Raw genomic sequence first — 19,312 nt, 5'->3', positions numbered from 1 at the left:
CCTAGATTGAAGTTAAGTTCTTCCAGAGAAGATTTGTATTTTTGTATTTACTTCTGCCAGTTACTGGGGATTTGCTGTGAAGTGCTGCCACACTGGAACCAATTTAAGTCTGATTTTCAGCTCACAGTTTTGTACTATGGAAGTAGTCTGAACTCAGGCCACAAACTCGAATAAAAGCTGTCGTGGCATACATTCTTGAGAGATCCTTATTTTTCTTTACCCTGAGCATCTGGGTTGAGAAAAGTAATTTTTCTTGCTGTTCTCTTCTGTACCAGCGGGGTTTATTTCTTGTACTGCTAAGAGTGTGGGTGAAGTCTCTGTTTTCGGCCATCGCCTCTTAGATTCCTTATCTTGAGCAGGCCCTACATTTATTTCCTGTTTATTTGTCAAAGTGGGAGTCTGAGGTCCAGATCTAGGAGTTGGCAATAACCTTCAAAGTTAAAACCAGCTTTGATATTCACTTATCTCGTAGGATTCTTGAGTTTGCTTTGTTTGGGGGTTCAGTGTGTTCCTTTATGTTAACTCAGTGGTGGATGTAAAAATATTTTTTAATGTTTTATCAAGCTTTTTTAGTTGTTCTAGTTAGGACGGTTGCCCAAGGTATATAATGTATATTGCTGGAAGTCGAAGTTCCATGATTGTTTTTTTCCACGTGGGAGACCTTTGTATACTTGAAAGCCTCTTTCCCCCTGAATCTTCTCTTCACCACAGTTTTCCTAGGATTCTCCGCTTTTCTTAGAGAATGTGATTTCACAGATTTCCACCCGTGCCCGTCCTTCCTCTCTGCACGCCTTTTGGTTATCTATGACCAGCCAGGTGGACGCAGTTCTGCAAAGGTAGAGCAGCACTGAGCTTTCAATCTCTTTCTTATCTGGGTTCACTAAATTTACCTTAAACCTTTCCTCTAGGTCAGTATTTTTACTCTCAGCAGTGTTTAGTCTGTTTCTTGCTGTTCCTAATGTATTCAGTAATTCTGGAATCATGCTACTTGGTACTTTGGGGTTTTTTTCAGGTCTGTGGTCTCATTCGGTTGTTTCAGTGGCCAGTCTTTCAGCTTTTTTCTTGAATTCATGTTCTTACGATATTGTCCTACAGGGAGAAACAGGAGGAATTTCCTTCCGAGTTGGCCTTTACTTTGCAGGCTACCTTTTTTTCTTTTTATGTTTGTATAGTTACCATGCCATTTCTTTCATCTTGGCTCGTGCTTCAGTGATTGTCTCTAGACATTCTGTTTGTTCTGATGCATGATGGGTCATTTCTTGTCTGAGAGGCAAGGCTTGGGTGAAGCTTTGTTCCACCTGTATTAGAATATCTAAGCCTCTTCTGAGATTTTGTTAGAAGTTACCTACCAGAGTTCACTCTGCCTAGCTGGAAGAGAATAATACTCTTTGGGCTTTATTTCTTTAGCTCATCCTGTATCCCTGGAGTCTTCACTTTTAAAGTGTCAGTCCTGGTGTCCTCTCTCCCCAGGCTGCTTGTTTCTCCCCAGCCGCTATGTCTATCACCCACTCATCTGACAATAAAGAATCCGCCTCCATTTGCTTCTCTGAAGGTTTGCGGGTGTTAATGAGAATTCTCAGGGTTTTGCTGACTTACCCGGACAAGTTCCATGTCTTGGAGGAGGGATGAAGAACTGGGTTTTACTCTGCTGTGCTTTAGAAACTTGTTTCTTTTTCTCATCATCAGTATTTGAAGTTTATTGCGTTAGATTCCCTCTTTCTTTGTTTGGTTGGTACTGCAGGTTTAATGCTTTTTTCCTTTATTCTTGCACATACTGGGGGAGAGAAAATCTGTGAAGTAGTTTCAGTCTTCCATCTTAATCCAGAAATCCAACTCTGCGGGGGGGTGGGGGGGTTGCATTGCTACAGTTTAACCATGCCTCTCCCATTAGGACCCTTTTTAGTGCTGTGTCAGGGGTCAGGAGAAGGAAAGACAGAGTCTAAGATCCACAGTCTCTTCTGATACTTAGACTTTTATAAGAGAACTAATTACCTCTGGGATTATGTGAGTTTCTGTTTCTCTCTTTCGTCTGTGTCTTTCTCTCTGTCTCTCTCTTGATGAGCCACCTCTGGTGAAGACAGTTCAGAGTTCAGAGGTGGGAAACAAGAAGACACGGCCAACTGGCTGGGCACTCTTTAGCCTGTTCCCAACTAAGGTATTAAGCTCTTCTCATTCTTTCTTCTTCAGCCTTAAACTGTCCTTTTATTAGCTTCATTTGCCCCAGTTAGAATGGGTGAGAGGTGACTTTATTTACTGAAAGGAATTGTTGCCATGGGAAACAGTCTTGGCTTGTGCAACTGCCATCAGGTCCAAAGAGTATCTGAAAGAAAAATTTCCAAATAGGACCTGTTCTCTTGTTGCTGATTTAGATGTCATATATTAGAGTGAGAGGTTTTAAAAATGTTGAAAGATGTTGACTAACGTAATAAGTAGTTATTGAGGCCCCTGTCTTCTTACTTCAGAATTAGATTTCCATTTTTGGAGGGGTGGTGCCAGGGGTAGAGGGAAATGGGAGAGTAGCAGCATATTTGAACACAGAATTTAGGGATCAGAAATAAAAATTGGAAGTAAAATTTAGGTGTTCCTGCTTTTACAGTCCAAAGTACACTGGTGTTTGCCTAACAGATAATGATGTTGATTGGATTAGTTATTGGACTGAAAATAGGACATGTGAAGTGAGTGAGTGACTAGGGGTCTGGAAATATTTCTGCTTAGGCCATTACTGGACCTTAGTGAGAGAGGAGCGCGCCGAGGACTTGATCCTTTCTCGACTTCCTTCACAACTGGCTTGGCTCCTCATGTGATGTTCTGAGGTTTTATGCTGGACCACAGGACATGCCGCGATTTGCAGCGCTGACCTCAACTGTAAGCAGAGAAATGCAGAGACCTACAAACAAGTGTCCTGTGCCTGAGTGCAGTGACTTACTGTGTGGCTGACGGTCACGTTTCCTGAAGGCTTCCTCAATTACAAAATGACTGACTCTTCTCAGCTAATCTTCCATATAATTCCTGACTACTGGGATTTTTTATTTTTATTTTTGGCTTCGTTGGGTCTTTGTTGCTGTGCGCGGGCTTTCTCTAGCTGTGGCAAGCGGGGGCTACTCTTTGTTGCAGTGCGCGGGCTTCTCGTTGCGGAGCACGGGCTCTAGACGCGTGGGCTTCAGTAGTTGTGGCTCACGGGCTCTAGAGCGCAGGCTTCGGTAGTCGTGGCTCACGGGCTCTAGAGCGCAGGCTTCGGTAGTCGTGGCTCACGGGCTCTAGAGCACAGGCTTCAGTAGTCGTGGCTCACGGGCTCTAGAGCGCAGGCTCAGTAGTTGTGGCGCACAGGCTTAGCTGCTCTGCAGCACGTGGGATCTTCCCGGAGCAGGGCTCGAACCCATGTCCTCTGTACTGGCAGGTGGGCTCTTAACCACTGCCACCAGGGAAGTCCCTCCACTGGGATTTTGTATCCTGTGGTATTTTTGTCTTATATGTGGATATTACTTTAGGAAATTTCAGTCATCACCTGCTCTCATTTCATCTCATGTTAAGTTACACTATATATGAAAATATAGAAAGTTTTACTTTTTATCAAAAGATGGATGACACTGGATGAATCACTTAGTCTCTCAGTTTGGGGGCTCAGTTTTCTTACCTGTAAAATGGAAAAGCTTTCTAAGATTATATGAATCTTTGGAGATGATAAATCTAAGGAAATATCCACCTAGCTCAGTGCTATGGCTTTTTTTTTTCCCGTTTGTTTTGAAATTATTTCATTCTTAGATGTTATCAAAGGATAGCCAGATGGGTATGACATACCTGTATTGGTCATGGTTTACTGAGAGTCAAATCAGGCATTAAGAAATGTTAACGGAGGGTCTGGTAGGTGTCAGCTACTAGCTAGGTGTCAGGAATATTGTCATGAACAGAACGGTCCCCACCTTCATGAGTTTTGTAGTCCAGTGAGGAAGACAAGATGAATGAAATGACCTCTGAGTATTTTTGTATCAACTCTGGTAAAGAAATTCACCTGTATCAGAGGTGCTAGGCCTAGTAGCTTCAGGAGAACATTCTTCTTCACTTTAAAAACATTAGGATTTTTTTTTAAGTTTCAGATAAGTTAACAAACTTCTAAGTAGAGGCTTCTGCTTTTTTCTGTGTTTCAAACTTGTCAAAACCACAAGTTTACTTTGGAATATCTGAGTGTCTCTTTTTGGTCTTCTAATGTATTGCATAGCTGACTAGAGCTGTAACTTCACAGTTTCACATTCTTCAATGGGCATTAAAATTTAAATCAAAGTCAGTAATCCTGATACTTTTGGATGGGGTAAAATGCCCTATGCTATCTGCAACTGGACGAACAACAGAAATGTAGGCGGACTGTGCACAGATGGGATCTGGGCAGATGTACATTTGTTCGTACAGTGTGGAGCTTCTCATCATTTAGTAGTTTTTATTCTTCTCCTGAACCAAGATTGGGCTTAGCCAATAAAGTCAAATTTTCCTTCTGGTGGACAGAAGCATCTGCTCTGCAGCATGCAGAGCTCACCTGTTTCTGCATCAGATACCCTCAAGACCAAGGCAGGAAGTGCCTGCTGATAGCTATCCCTAACTCCCTTCCACAGATGGCCTCTCTTTTTTATTACAGGTGACCTCCGGGGGGACAGAAAGTATTCTGATGGCCTGTAAAGCTTATCGGGAACTGGCCTTCGAGAATGGGATCAAAACTCCAGAAATGTATGTACAGTTCCCTTGGTATCATGGAGGATTGGTTCTAGGACCCCCATGGATACCAAATCCTCGATACTCAGGTCCCTTATGTAGAGTGGTATAGTATTTGCATATGGCCTATGCATATCCTCCATATAGTGGTTTGTGTTTTTTTTTTAATTTATTTATTTTTGGCTGCATTGGGTCTTCGTTGCTGCACGCAGGCTTTCTCTAGCTGCGGTGAGCCAGGGGCTACTCTTCATTGCGGTGCACGGGCTTCTCATTGTGGTGGCTTCTCTTGTTGCGGAGCACGGGCTCTAGCGCGCAGGCTCAGTAGTTGTGGCGCACAGGCTTAGTTGCTCTGCGGCATGTGGGATCTTCCTGGACCAGGGCTCAAACCCGTGTCCCCTGCATTGGCAGGTGGATTCTTAACCACTGCGCCACCAGGGAAGCCCCTCCATATGGTTTTAAATCATCTCTAGATTACTTAGAATACTTAATATGTAAATGCTATGTAAATGGTTGCCGGTATGCAGCAAATACAAGTTTTGCTTTTTGGAACTCTTTTCCCCCTGAATATTTTCCTTCCTTGGGTGGCTGAACTCACGGATACGGAGGGTTTGACTGTATGTGTGGCTGGGTTTTTTTCCCCTGTTAGGTTTGTCTGTGTGGAATACTGCTGTGTGAAACAGCCTGATAATCTGTTTTCTGATTCTTGTCTTCCTCTGGTAATTCCAGTCCTCTTCTCTCCCATCCTGTGCCCTTGACCATTATCCTTCACATTCAGCAAAATCCTAAGTGGATCTGCTAGTTAATATTGAAGGTCATTCCCTTTCCCAACCACCCAGATTTATACATGGTGTATACTGCAAGAGATCCTTTTTCTAAAAGTTGACAGAGTTATAGGACTACATCTTTGAATTCTGTGATGCTATAAGTTTATCTCGTGCCTAAGGAAAGCTCTCTACTTATCTCAGTTCAGTAAAAGTTACTTAAATATAATAGGCTGCCTCAGGGTGCTCTCTAAGAAAATTTCAGCCTGACAGCTGTGTTCTGGGAGGAAAATTTTTAAAAATCTTCTTGAGATGTACCCATATTGCCACCCCATGGACATAATTTTGACATTTGGTTGCATTTTTTTTTCTCTAGGTTCCCTCTTTGTACAGTGTGTTTATACCACATATTTTGGGTTAATTTTTTTCCACAAGTGACAGTGACTAAGGGTTTTGTTGTACATGATCTCATGCTGTGATTCATACCTAGCCTAAGAGAGTAGGTCAGGCTGCCATCTCTCTTCATGCATGAATCTTTGATGCTTGGTACTTATTCAGTGATAGCGATTTTTCTGCCTTAAAGGGAACAGATTAATTGTAAGAGAGAAGTGATTGAGGGAAGTCTGAAAGCAAATGACTTGGTTTCCTTTTTCAATACTGTTTGAAATGCTGCTCCCAAATATGTAGGAAAAATGGGGATTGTAGTTTTTCATAGGATCATGGTCTTCCAGAGATGGAGAAGAGCGCTGATCTGACGCTTGACTGCTGCTAGTAGCCCTGCTGAGCAGTCTTAATGTTTCGTGCTTGAACATGTGTTGTGTCAGGAAGCTTGCCCCTTACTGAGGTCCCCGTCTCTGGGCAGGCAGCCACCTGAGGGTTTGACCGCATGTTGGTCTGATCCAGATTCCCCGTCAGCCCTGACTGATGCTTGGGGTCCCTCCATGTGGCATTATTTCCAAGTTCTTCCTGCTGCCAAAATGGTTTGGTAGCAGGAAGAAGGAGGGAGGGAGAAGGTTTCTCTAGAAAATCAGGTGACCTCTTTTTGTCTATGCTTAAAAAGAAAAATAAAACAATATAAACAGTTTTAAAAACTGTACTAAAAATAATCAGAAGTTTCTTCCTGGTGATTTAGATTAGCTACTAACCATGTTATCTCTTGAACCCTGTTTTGATTTGAATTTCACTGTTTTCTTCTTCCCTGTCCTTTAGTGTAGCCCCCCAGAGTGCCCATGCTGCATTTGACAAAGCAGCCAACTATTTTGGGATGAAGATTAAACGGGTTCCACTGAACAAAATGATGGAGGTGGATGTTCAGGTGAGTTCCTCTGAAGGGCTGTTGTCTGTCTTGGGCTGCAAGAAGCAGGAAGTGCTTTTTCCAGTGTCACACACAGATAGGCTCAAAATGCCTTTGATTGTAGTAGCCAGAGTTGCAAAAACTGCCACTGGCGGTGGTGAGTCACTGCAGCTCCAGTCTTTTCATGAACTCGAATAGGAAGATGAGACTAACTTGAGATTTAAGGACCTGGGTTTGCTTCAGCACCATCACTTTCTCTTCTGTCTGTAAAATGAGCCAGGACTAACTTGCCCTAAGACTCTCACTGTCATTTTCGATTGGCCTGAATTAGTACCATTGCCATTATAATAGTAATTTTTTTTCAGAAGTAAACTGTACAATTTATTAGCAGTAGCATTATTCCCCCCACCTTAATTGAGGTATTAACTAATTGATAAGTAACAATTGTGTATAAGGTATACAACTTGGTGTTTTGATACACGTATACATTGTGAAATAATCACCAGTCAAGCTATTTAACATCTCCATCACCTCACGTAGTTACCATTTTCTTTTTTCATGGTTAGAATACTTAAGACCACCCTGCAGATCTCAGCAGATGTCAGCTATACAGTGCGGTATTGTTCAGCATAGTCACGTGGCTCTACATTAGAGCTCCAGAACTTACTCATCTTGCGGAACTGGAACTTGGTACTCCTTGACCAACATCTCCCTGTTGCCCTCATCCTCCAGCTCCTGGCAACCACAGTTCTGCTCTTTGCGTCTATGAGTTTGTTTTAGATTCCTCATATAAGTGAGATCATGCAGTATTTGTCCTTCTGTGTCTGGCTTATTTTTAGTAATTACTTTTATGCCTTGCATTTACACAGAAGAACTCTGTAGTTTTCAGTGTTATCAGAATCGCATTTGAGCCTCATGACAACCTGGGGAGGTCGTAGAAGCTCTTAGTGTTATTGCAGCCGAGGAAGCACACTGGCTGGTTACGTAGTTTCCTCAAGGCTTCACTGCTAATAGGCGGGGCGAGGACTCACATTTGGCTCTTTTGCCTCTTAGCCGAATATTCTTTTTTACTCTCACAGTGATTCTGCTGTTTTTGTACTGTGCTCTCAGACTGTTCCCCCCAAATGTTTGTATCCGGCCAGCACAGCAGGGCGGTGGTGTTCTTCCAGGTTGGAGAGGTGAAGCAGGGGTGCTAGTGGAACTGGAACTCGAGGCTGGTAGCCTAGATTGCTCCTGGCGGCAGAAGAGAGGAGGAATTGTGATGTGGCTTCTCACTTTCCTTTCAACTTTCAACCCCCAGGCCATGCGAAGAGCCATCTCCAGGAACACTGCCATGCTCGTGTGTTCTGCCCCCCAGTTTCCTCACGGTGTGATAGATCCTGTCCCTGAGGTGGCCAAGGTATGTGTGAGAATGGACGACTAGGCAGGCAGACGGAGATTTTAAAGTAGCATCTAATGGTGCAGTACTTGGCAGAAAGAACGATTTCGAGTTTAGATTCTAGCCCAGTGGTGATGAACAGCTCTCATCCGCCCTGTGATAAGCTGCACAGCTCTGCCGAAGCCTCTGAAAGTGACTCGCTTCTGCTATGGGGGAGGGATAACACGGGGAGGAAGCCTTTGTTTAAACTGGACATTCTGAAGCAGTCCTGACGTTTTGATTCAGATCAGGAAATAATCTGCATTTAGGGCTTGCCTGTCAGAGCTCACCGTGCTGCCCCAGAGCACCCCTCCCTCCTTCCCCGCCCCCAGCCTAAAGCAGACACCGTGCTGCCCCAGAGCACCCCTCCCTCCTTCCCCGCCCCCAGCCTAAAGCAGACACCGTGCTGCCCCCGAGCACCGCCCCCTCCTTCCCCGCCCCCAGCCTAAAGCAGAGTGCGTCTCATTTCTTGCTGGATTTTGCAGGTGAGTTTGAGGCCCCACGTATTTAAATATAAAATAGAAACCACATTCAGATGAATTATTTTGAAGGCTAACTACATTTGAAAGACAAGCTTTATTAAAAATGTCAAAAATAGCCAGGTTTTTAATACATGGAAGACAGTACATGATGCCTTGGGCCTGTATCCCACCATTCCACCCGTGTCTTGCAAAGTTTTCGTTGTAGAGCTATAACTGATATTGTCTATGGTCTTTGGTTTATGGAACTAGCTGGCTGTCAAATACAAAATACCTCTCCACGTGGACGCTTGTCTGGGGGGCTTCCTCATCGTCTTTATGGAGAAAGCCGGATACCCACTGGAGCACCCATTTGATTTCCGGGTGAAAGGTGTGACCAGCATTTCAGCTGATACTCATAAGGTGAGTGAGAGAAGAGACCACATGTTAATCAAAGTAGACAGTTGATTATTTTGACTACTACCAGTAAAATAAATCGGTTAAAGCATTAGTTTCCCCCATTAATATAAAATTAAATCTGGCTCTTTGCTCACACCAAGGCAGCTGATTCATATGACAAGGTACAATGCTAGAGGTGACCAGCAGTAGTGAAAAGGAACCTCTTATCTTTATGTCACAGCTAAGAGAGTTTCTGTATCCAGTGACTGTGTGTAACTGCGACATGCTAGTGTAGTGGCCCTTACACAAAGGTTCCCTGAAGTCTTGAGATCCTTGTGGGTGGGGGGAGGAGGTGAGGTTGATAACCAGAGTTCCTAAGAGGAGGTACGCTGATGCTGCAGCCCCCATGCTCCTGGGGCTCCTGTACCTGCGTGACCGGAGTTTATCACTGGAAGAGCCCTTTTGAAAAAGGGATGAACTTATGTGCTCAGGAATGTTTGGCTTGTAATGTTTGAAATGTCCATGCCTGCAACCCCTGATGGACTGAGGCAAAGTGCCCTCTTTCTTACTGTCTATCCGTGTGGCTCAGGGGGTAGCATCAGTCACGTGTTAGCTTCAGTGAGTTAATTAGGAGGGCACACTCGTGAAGTACATAGTTCATTTTACAGCTGGATTAAGTAGTTTCTAGCTTTTGAGCACCATGGTGTTCTTACGAAGGAAGCATGATACTAAGCCAAAAAGGATGGAAAGGGAGTCAGATCGTGATTTTAGTTGCTAGAGGTGACCTCAGTTCCACCCTGTCCTGGCTTCCAGTGGAAATTTATCTTTGCTTCCATCCTGACATACCTTCCTGGGGTACTGTCTTAAATAAGGAAAACTCTATGCTGCATGAGAGATAGGAAGCAAACCGATTAACTAGACGAGACGTTGCTTTTCCTGGGGCCTCAGATTCCTCATTCCTAAAATAGAGAATTTAAACCCCATGAACCCCCCCTGAAGTTTCTTATACTTTTTAATAAATAAGTTGGAAATCTTAATGTGAGTGGGAACAGAGGGAAACTGACAGACAGGGGGAATCTGCATGAAGGGAGTTCTGGGGCAGGTCTGCCGCATGGAACTGTACACTCACCTGTCTGCTTCTCCCCCTCAGTATGGCTACGCTCCCAAGGGCTCTTCGGTGGTGTTATACTCTGACAAGAAGTACAGGCACTATCAGTTCTTCGTTGACACAGATTGGCAGGGCGGCATCTACGCTTCCCCAACCATTGCGGGCTCACGGCCTGGTGGCATCAGTGCAGCCTGTTGGGCCGCCCTGATGTACTTCGGTGAGAGCGGCTACGTTGAAGCTACCAAGCAGATCATCAAAACCACTCGCTTCCTCAAGTCAGAGTATGTCTGGAAGGTTGGGGGCTCCGCCGTGTTGCTTGCTTTGTCTGCTGTAGGCTCAAGGCAGCTGCTAGGCCCAGTGCCGTGGCTGCAGCCCGTCTGCAGGCCCGGAGTGTGGTGTTGGCCTGGGGAGATAAGCTCCCTTGCGTGCTGGGACTTGGAGGCCACACCCGGGCTTCATCCGTGGGCCGTGTTGTCTCCCTAACAACTGGCAGCTCTTACCAGGTGCTGGTGTACATCTTAATGGTTAAGACAGTGCTTCTCAGAACGTGAGGTTGAATCCGCATCAGTCACGTGGAGGGCTTGTTAAGACGCAGATTGCCGGGGCCCACTCCTAGAATTCTGACGCAGTAGGTCTGGAACGGGAGTCTGAAGATTGGCATTTCTAAGTTCCCAGTGGACACTAATGCTGCTGGTCTGAGTCACACTTGGAGGATCGCTGGAGTAAGAGAAGAACTGGAGAGGGGGAGGGCGGAAGGGGTGGTGAAATCTGGGGTTAAGGCTAGAACCAGCTTGTGTGCTTTGTCTAACACACCTCTTCGTGTGTCACCTGCCTGGCTCTCCGTGTGTCACCAGGATTGGGGAGGCCTCTTCACGCTCTTGAGGGTGAATGAAAGCAGCCAGTAGGCACAGCTCACTTGAAAAAGGCCTGCATATGGTCCTGATACACCCATCTGCTGAGAAGTGCTGTACCATTTCTTGCTTTAGGGATTACATGGATGACTTTTTATTTTTTTATTTTGTTGCTGCACGCGGGCTTTCTTTAGTTGCAGTGAGCGGGGGCTACTCTTGGTTGTGGTGCATGGGCTTCTCATTGCAGTGGCTTGTCTTGTTGTGGAGCACGGGCTCTACGTGTGCAGGCTTCAGGAGTTGTGGCTCGTGGGCTCTAGAGTGCAGGCTCAGTAGTTGTGGCACGGGGGCTTAGCTGCTCCACAGCATGTGGGATCTTCCCGGACCAGGGCTCGAACCCGTGTCCCCTGCATTGGCAGGCGGATTCTTAACCACTGAACCACCAGGGAAGCCCTACATGGATGACTTTTTTAAAGAGAGATGGATTATTTTTCCAGGATTTACAAAAAAGTACATTGTTTATCCCTCAGATACCCCTGGGGGGCATATCATAATTCGGGGGTTGGGCAGACAGGTTAAGAGCCAACAGTCTTGATTCATTGGATCTAGTGGGGTTTGAGCCTTAAAATATTTTTAATATTTAGGAACCACTGATCTCAGTCTAGCCATCTTATGAGAAAACTTAAGCCCCCAAAGGTTAGATTTGTTATAATGGAGACATGAGATGACCAGAAGAATGTACGTGCCTGAATTTCCTTTCTGTTCCTTTTAAGGCTGGAAAATATCAAAGGCATCTTTGTTTTTGGGAATCCTCAATTGTCAGTCATTGCTCTGGGCTCCCATGATTTTGACATCTACCGACTATTCAACCTGATGAATGCCAAGGGCTGGAGCTTGAACCAGTTGCAGTTCCCACCCAGGTGAGCTTGAAGACTTTCCTTTGCTCCATGACTGCTGAAGGACTTGGGCAGCAAGATGACCTGGAGTATAGAGAGTGACTGCTAGAGCCCAGCACTTTAGTGGCAACTGTAGTATCTCAGGATGTCTCTTGCCATTTGGAGTTATTCGATATCAAGAACAAGACTGTTAGCTTTAACGTCTGGCAAATTAGGTGGCAGCCTTGAGACGAGTGGTCGGTCATGAGATTGTCTCCCACCGCCCCCCACACACTTGCTCTCTTTCTGGGCTCTGTTCTCATGACCTGAGTAACGGAGGGCCTCTAATCCAGGGCCTGTAGTCATTCAGGCCTGCTGCTGTCGCCTTCCGTAGGCATTTCTAACCTAATCTTCCAGGATGCCTTTAAATAAACACTCTGCTTCAACAGAGTAGGTCTCCTAGTGCCCCCCACACCCCCGATCCTGTCATGTGTCGTGCCACTGCCAGTCCCCTCTGGATTGCGTGTTTTCCTCTTCACAATCCCGCTGTACCCCAGTCTCCCTCCAGGGGCAGTTTCTTCTCTGCCCTGAAGACCTTCGAGACCCCAGCCATATGGCCCTAGCCCATGAGGGTTCACCACCTAAGATAAAAGCGTCCTGTGGGTTGTCACATGGTTGAAGGAACAGCAGTGGAGGGGGAGGACAGGACAGCCAGCTGTATTCATCTTGTCAGGGTGGTTCTTGGTCACGCTGAGGGCATGAAGCCCTCTTGACAGCCTGTGTATTTGTGAGCCCTGATGCCCACAGCTGGGAGCACTTTGACTACACTTGTCACGAGCAACATGAAGCAGCAATCAATAAATTCCTGTACTGGGGGCTGCCTGATTTCAGAACTTTCCCCCCGTCTTATTCCAGGATTCATCTCACTTTGTCTTTCTTCTCCCATAGCATTCATTTCTGCATCACACTGGTACACACCCGTAAGCAAGTAGCGACACAGTTCCTAAAGGACATCCGGGAATCCGTCACTCAAATCATGAAGAATCCCAAAGCAAAGACCACAGGAATGGTAGGGACACTTGGGGTTTTTTCTTCCTGTGGAAGTTCAGGTGGTGTTGGTGGGCTTGAAGGAATCAGATGATCTCCAGTCTGTTCCTGCCTCTGTCCCTTATCCACAGACCTCTTTCCTTATTAGTCAGAACTGATGATCTCTGCTCACCCATTCCCAGGGTTTGTTTTAGTCTCAGTCGAGGTATGCTAGATATAGTAAGCACCTTGTAAACTTGAAAGTGCTGTACAAAGACAGGTGGTGGTAGTGTCCATTTAAAAAGAAAATTTTGACACAGGAAAGGCAATAAGCCTGTTTCCTCCGGAATTTTCTACACCAAATCCCATAGGACAGTTCTTTAGGCAGAACGGCAGGCTGGCAAATGCCTGGGAAAAACATCCTATGCCTTTCTGCTCACATCGTGCCTGGGCTGGGGAGGCGGGCATGGTGGGAGGAGGAGTGCGCGACCGCAGCGCGGGCTGCTCCGGACCCCTCGTCTCTAATGACACTCTTTGACTGGGTTTGTAGGGTGCGATCTACGGCATGGCCCAGGCTACAGTCGACAGGAACCTGGTGGCAGAATTGTCCTCCGTCTTCTTGGACAGCCTTTTCAGCACAGACACTGTAACTCAGGGCAGCCAGATGAATGGTTCTCCAAAACCCCGCTGAGCTGGGATCCTCCGTGGCCCCGAGGTGCATCTGGCCTTCAGAAGGTTGTCGGGGTGTGGGACGGGCCACGTGGTTTCAGCATCTGGTCTTTGCTCCGTAGAGCACAGTGCGGCAGACCATGAGACAGACTGATCCTCAGGATTCTTGTTCCCGTCCCTTTGTGGTTTTTAACGTGAAGACTCTAAAGGATTCCGTGACGTAATTGTTTTGCCCTTGTTCTAAATGTTACCCTGGGAATCGTTTTAACCATTTCCTTCTCTAACCTCTCTTGCTTTCAGCTTCACTTAATCACGGTGTGGCAGCTCTGACCTGTCCTGACTCCTTAGGGAAGCTGGGCTACAGTTTACGAGATAGGAAAAGGTTTGCTTTGTTACCTCAGGCAGGTGGGCTAGTCAGACGGGAAGTGTTCCATAACCGATGTTTCCTTCAGTGGGGGTGAGGTCTGCTCTAAGCAGGAGGCTTTTCCAGTCCTCCTCTGTGAGTGGTTAGCTGTCTCAGGGTCCCTTCTGTTGCAGCTTGTGTTGTCTCCTGAGGACACAGGTTGACCAGCCATCGTTCTTGCTATGCGGGGCCGGCGCGGTCCAGCAGATCTGCTCAGTCCACCACGGCAGGGTCTGGAGCAGTCGCTGGTCCTCGGCGGTGCCTGCAGTTCCCACTTGATACTTGGTTGTCGTCATCTTTGAAGACTGTTGTTGGAAATTATGCTCCCACTGGTTTGTTCCTGTTTCCATGGACGAGGTTTCAGAGAATCTAGGGCCTTCTGGGGCTGCCTCCCTGAACTGGCAGCGTTGGGGCACACCTGAACTCTCTGCTGGGCCCTTTTCTGTACTTTCCTGAGGATCGGGGTGGGATGGGCACCCAAATTCAAATGTGTCACCAGAGTGGGCAGCAGTCCTCCCCTCCCTGCCGCTCTAAGCCGTCAAGCATGTTTGCTTGCCTGAAGGAACAGCTCAAAGCACCTTCACAAATTGCCTCGACTTACCCGAGGTGGGCGTGAGAGAGCCCCCAAGGCAGGGAAAATCTCTCTCCATTCTGTGTTCTTCCTGCCTCTTCCCCCTTTATTCAGCTCCCAAAGGTACGACGGCAGTTAAGCCTCAGGTACTGCAAGCTCCTCGGCCCTGGCTAGGATGAGGTAAACTTTCTGGAATAGGAAGACATGATGGCAAGTGTCAGTTGTGGCCCAGGGCCTGGGATTCCTTCGTCAGACTAGTTGCTCAGGGTGGCGCAGGGACAGGACCCCACCCTGCACCCGCTCCCCACGCTCCGCCTCCCGCGCGGGGCCCTGATCTAGGCTGAGCCGCAGTCCTGCTCTCATGCTGACACCCCATGTGCCTTCTTCCTCAGCGGGGCCGGGCTACTCCTGACCCGGGCCGAGGGCAACTGGATCGGTCCTTGAGGCTTTCACCTGGGTAGGGGTAAGTCAGGAGGAACTTTCCTTTGTCCCCTACCCCTCTCAGGGACTCCTGAATATTCAGCCTCTTCAGGCTGGACTCCTCTAGCCTTCTTCGCTGGGAACGCCGGCCAGGAGAGCCATGATGCCCGGACTTCCCGCCGGCTCCTTGGCACGGTTGTCTGAAGTGTTCTTTAGCTCTGTACTTCCTCCACACTAACTGTGACCAGCTGGCCATGTCGTTGCAGGGCTGGTGTGGTGTCTTTCATCCTGTCTTCTGTGGGTTCCAAGGATGGTTGGGTTATGTTTCTCTTAGAGGCTCAGATCCTTCGGACGTGAGAGTCACGTTCCCCCGGTGGCTGAACTGCTGGGCACCTCCTGAGAGAGAGACTGTGCATGAACCGTCCCTGGATCTCCAGTGTGTTCAGGTTGGATAGAGGAAGTCCAGGGGCCCAGAACCACCCGGCAGGCACCACTGTGGTTTGTCAGCTGCTAAAATGGAGAAGCACGTGTCCTGCAGAGTATGCTGTTGCTTCCGGTGTCTCCCAGGACCTTCCTCTGTGCTGTGACATTGCTTGTTGCCACTTTAGGTTATGGTCACGAGCGTTAGTCTGACCCACCACTTGAGGGCTTTCTATTCTGTACACCTGTGCACATGAGTAGCAGTCTGGCAGTGGTGGGTGGAATGTCTTGATGATGTCTTGTTGCTAGCAGGTGTCACATCGGCCTCTGCAAAAACTGTACTCTCTTTTCTGGGTTAAAATTAAGTAGTCGCATGAATATACTGCCATGTCACTTTTAACATGACCAGTTTTATACCTGGAAAACGGTACTGGCCTCTCTCAGATCTTTTCAGTCTTTAACCTCCCCCTTTTCCATCTCAAGGCTCCCTTCCTAATTGCAGCAATAATCTCTTAAGAAGCAGTTAATAAAATGTCCCCAGTTTTAATCATTGTGGATGACTATATTCGTTTGTCTATTTAGGCACACAGGGAAGACACCTACTGGGGTGGCGGCGGCTGGTGAGAAGCGCCCCTTTGTGTCGAAATGGTTGCGTGTGACCACTGACACCAGAACCAGTTCAGACATGGACGAGCGGCAGTTCTGCTCAGTTCCAAGCACCTTCCTGGTAGCTCCACCAGGAGTGGTGGCCACACCTGTTTAAAGGTCTGGAACTCACATCTTCAGTTCCTCAGGGCCAGGGCCTTCTCGTAAGTTTTCAGTCACCTCCCTCATCCACACCTGCTTACATCTTACTGATGGATTGAGCCATCGGGGGTGGTCTCCACCCAGCTGGGCAGTGTGGATCCATTTCACCAAAGGACACTGATTTCAAGCCCTGCATTTGGTTTGGGAGCTGATGGAACTCCTCAGATATCTGCACACGTAACCGCTGGGCCTCTTGTCCCATTATGAATAGGAAGTGAGAAGTCTTTCTGAAGGGTTATTCAGGCTCTGAAGTTCTGTCCTTCAGGTAACCCAGCTTTTCATTCTGGCTCTCAGCCCATTCACACTGCCAGAATCAAGCCAAGGAATACCGCCTTTGCCATCTAGTTTCTGCCAAAGGACTCGGTTCCCTGAGCCCCTACTTGCTTTGGGGTAAAGCCTAGAGAAAAAGGGGCCAGGATATGTTTGGTGAGGAGGCGTGGTCCACCCAGGAAGTGGGGTCCTGATGCTCACAGCTGTGAGCCCCTTTGCCTTCTCTGTGGGTCTTGACAGCAACAAGCTGCTTGTAGCTAGACCCAGGAGTGACAGAAGTAATGACAGAGGCCTAACTTGGTAGCCACCAGCTATAGCCTGTAAGCAGAAGGCATGTGTCTGAGAGCCTTTTCTTGAGCTGGAGTTGTAATTGCCTTACTTTTTCTTGTGTTTTTTTTTGGTCCATAATAGCTCCTTAACATCCTCTGCTATAATTTCAATTATTTGCATTAATTTTAGAATAAACATGTTTATTTCCAAAAAGTGTTCCTTGTGTCTTTGTACCACATCAAGGTGCTTGATATAACTGTAGTGCCCTCCAGGTTGGCACTTTTCAGTCTTTAATCCATGAGTAAGCAGAGGCAGAAAGGTGACATAACAGTCCATACTGCCATGTCTAGTGGCTTGTCCCCTGATCCAGTCATTAGGTCAAAGCACATTTAGAAGAATTTATGTCAGAAGTGAAGCAGATGGGGGAACCACTGTCTGAACCTTGTTGGTTCGACATTAAGCTTTACTGAGAACTTGTTACTAAAAAAGGTATCGGACAGAGAGATCAAGATGGCAGAATATAAAAGGACATGGAGCTCACCTCCTCCCATAAATACATCAAAAATACATGTACATGTGGAACAATTCTCAGAGAATACCTACAGGAGGCTGGCAGAAGATCTCATACAACCAAAGCTTCAAGAAAGATCACCATATAACTGGGTAGGATGAAAGAAAAAAAAAAAAATGAATCAGGATGGGACCTGCACCCCTTGGAGGGAGCTGTGAAAGAGGCAAGGTCTCCTCACCCCAGGAACCCCCTTCACCAGCTGGGAGATCAGCCGGGACAGGGAGCTTCAGCAGCTCAGAGGAGAGTGCAGCCAGCCGGCTTGCAGCAGGCAGAACAGAGAGAGACCAGCACAGACAGTCCCGGCCACCTCGTTGCACTCCGCAGCCCAGATGCGCATCTGCTGGAGCACGTGGGGCTGGGTGCTGAAACTTGGGCTTCAGCAGATAGACCCAGGGAGAGGATGGGTTGGCTGCACAGAGATAGCCCAAAGGGGCTGGAGTGTGGTCCAGGCTGCAACCAGGCGTGTGTGCAGGACAGAGTATGGGTTGGTCACAGAAGCCCCGTTATTAACGTGCACACCAAGGGAGTGGGGGGACTCGCCATAGCAGCCTCGTTCTCGGGGCTTACAGTGGGCACGGCTCCCCCCCTACAGCTCTGCGGGCCTGCGAGTGCTGGCGGGTTGCCCATGTGCAGAGGCAGGGCTGAAATCTGAGGCGTGTGACTTCAGTGGATTTATGTGCTGCAGGCAGCTTTGTACCTTCATTGCCTGTGGGACACCTGAGCAGATTACTGGTGCTCCTGTAGCTGTGGCGGGTCCGGCATTAGTAGCTGCAGGCTTTGTGGGCCCCGTGCATGCAGATGCATGGTCAGGGCCTGAGCTGACTCCTTAGCTCCCACGGCGGGTCCAGGTGTGCAACTACAGCGGTCCCCATGCCTGACTTTGGCGGATCTGTGCTAGTGGCTTTGTGAGCACAGCACCTGAGGTACACCTGGGAGACTGCCTGCATTCCCATGGCTGACTCAGGGCCGAAGGCAGTGCCAACAACAGGGTACTTTGTGAGCCCGCACAACAGGTGACAGGCAACACCACAGAGTGCACTTCCTAGTGGACAGCTCCGGTGGAAGAATACTCAGTGGCTCCTCTCTCAGCGGGAGTGCTCCAGTCCTGCCTACCTCACACCACAGCTCAGAAATGGATCTGGGGCTTCTTCTCCAACAACTGGGGAGCAGACCCGCCCCAAAGAGGGCTGTGACAACCACAGAGCAAAGAGGAGGCCCTGCTGAACATCCAGTGCAGGCTCTGGTCACCACAACACCTATCGTACCTCCTATAACATCCAGCACAACCTGAAGACAGACATGGCAGGCGTCCACACTAAAAAGTCCTCGCACCAAAATATTAGGCCACACGGGGATGCTCCCACAGAAAAACAGCCCTTCAAGACCACAGTATATAACTTTGTCTTAAATCCATAGAGTCAGGAAATTTAAGTGAAATGAAAAGGCAGAGGAACTACTCCCAATTAAAATAAGAAAATCCCCTGAAAGAGCAAATAATGAAACAGACCTCTACAGACTACCAGACCCCCAGTTCAAGAAGGAGATAATAAAGATACTGAAAGAATTAAGAAAGGCTATCAACAAATACAAATCACTGTAAAAAGGAACTAGAAACTATAAAGGGGAGACAATTAAAATTATAAAACTCACTTGCCAAGATGAAAGCCAACCTAAAGGCAATAAATAGCAAACTAAATAATGCAGAAGAATGAATAAGTGATCTGGAAGATAGAATAATGGAAATCACCCAATCAGAACAGCAGACAGAAAGACAAGAAAAAGCAATATATGAGATCTATGGGATAATATAAAGCATGTCAATCTACGCACAGTAGGAATCCCAGTAGAAGAAGAAAAAGGGGATCAAAAGTGTATTAGAAGAAATTATAGCTGAAAATTTCCCAAACCTAAAGAGGGAAACAGATATCCAGGTACAGGAAGCACAGAGGGTCCAAAACAAGATGAACCTGAAGAGAACTACACCAAGACACATTATAATTAGAATGGCAAAAGTGAAAAATAAA

At 47.3% G+C, this 19,312-nt stretch overlaps 1 protein-coding gene across 3 annotated transcripts in view; it reads left to right on the top strand.

Annotated features, from left to right (window-relative positions):
- SGPL1 (sphingosine-1-phosphate lyase 1) overlaps nucleotides 1–14,317 on the top strand; it is a 53,230-nt gene extending 38,913 nt beyond the window's left edge. For all 3 annotated transcript variants that reach the window (XM_082855058.1, XM_082855057.1, XM_082855056.1), the window contains 8 exons: nucleotides 4,628–4,716; nucleotides 6,672–6,777; nucleotides 8,057–8,155; nucleotides 8,905–9,054; nucleotides 10,181–10,419; nucleotides 11,760–11,906; nucleotides 12,810–12,930; nucleotides 13,438–14,317. In XM_082855058.1, coding sequence (XP_082711184.1) covers nucleotides 4,628–4,716; nucleotides 6,672–6,777; nucleotides 8,057–8,155; nucleotides 8,905–9,054; nucleotides 10,181–10,419; nucleotides 11,760–11,906; nucleotides 12,810–12,930; nucleotides 13,438–13,578 — 1,092 coding nt within the window. In that variant the 3' untranslated portion in view covers nucleotides 13,579–14,317. The remainder of the gene's footprint in view (nucleotides 1–4,627; nucleotides 4,717–6,671; nucleotides 6,778–8,056; nucleotides 8,156–8,904; nucleotides 9,055–10,180; nucleotides 10,420–11,759; nucleotides 11,907–12,809; nucleotides 12,931–13,437) is intronic.
- The last annotated feature ends 4,995 nt before the right edge of the window (nucleotides 14,318–19,312 follow it).

This window comes from Leucopleurus acutus (genome assembly GCF_964270905.1).
Source record: "Leucopleurus acutus genome assembly, chromosome: 14".
Classification (NCBI taxonomy): domain Eukaryota; kingdom Metazoa; phylum Chordata; class Mammalia; order Artiodactyla; family Delphinidae; genus Leucopleurus; species Leucopleurus acutus.
This window is presented reverse-complemented; position numbering and strand designations above follow the sequence as displayed.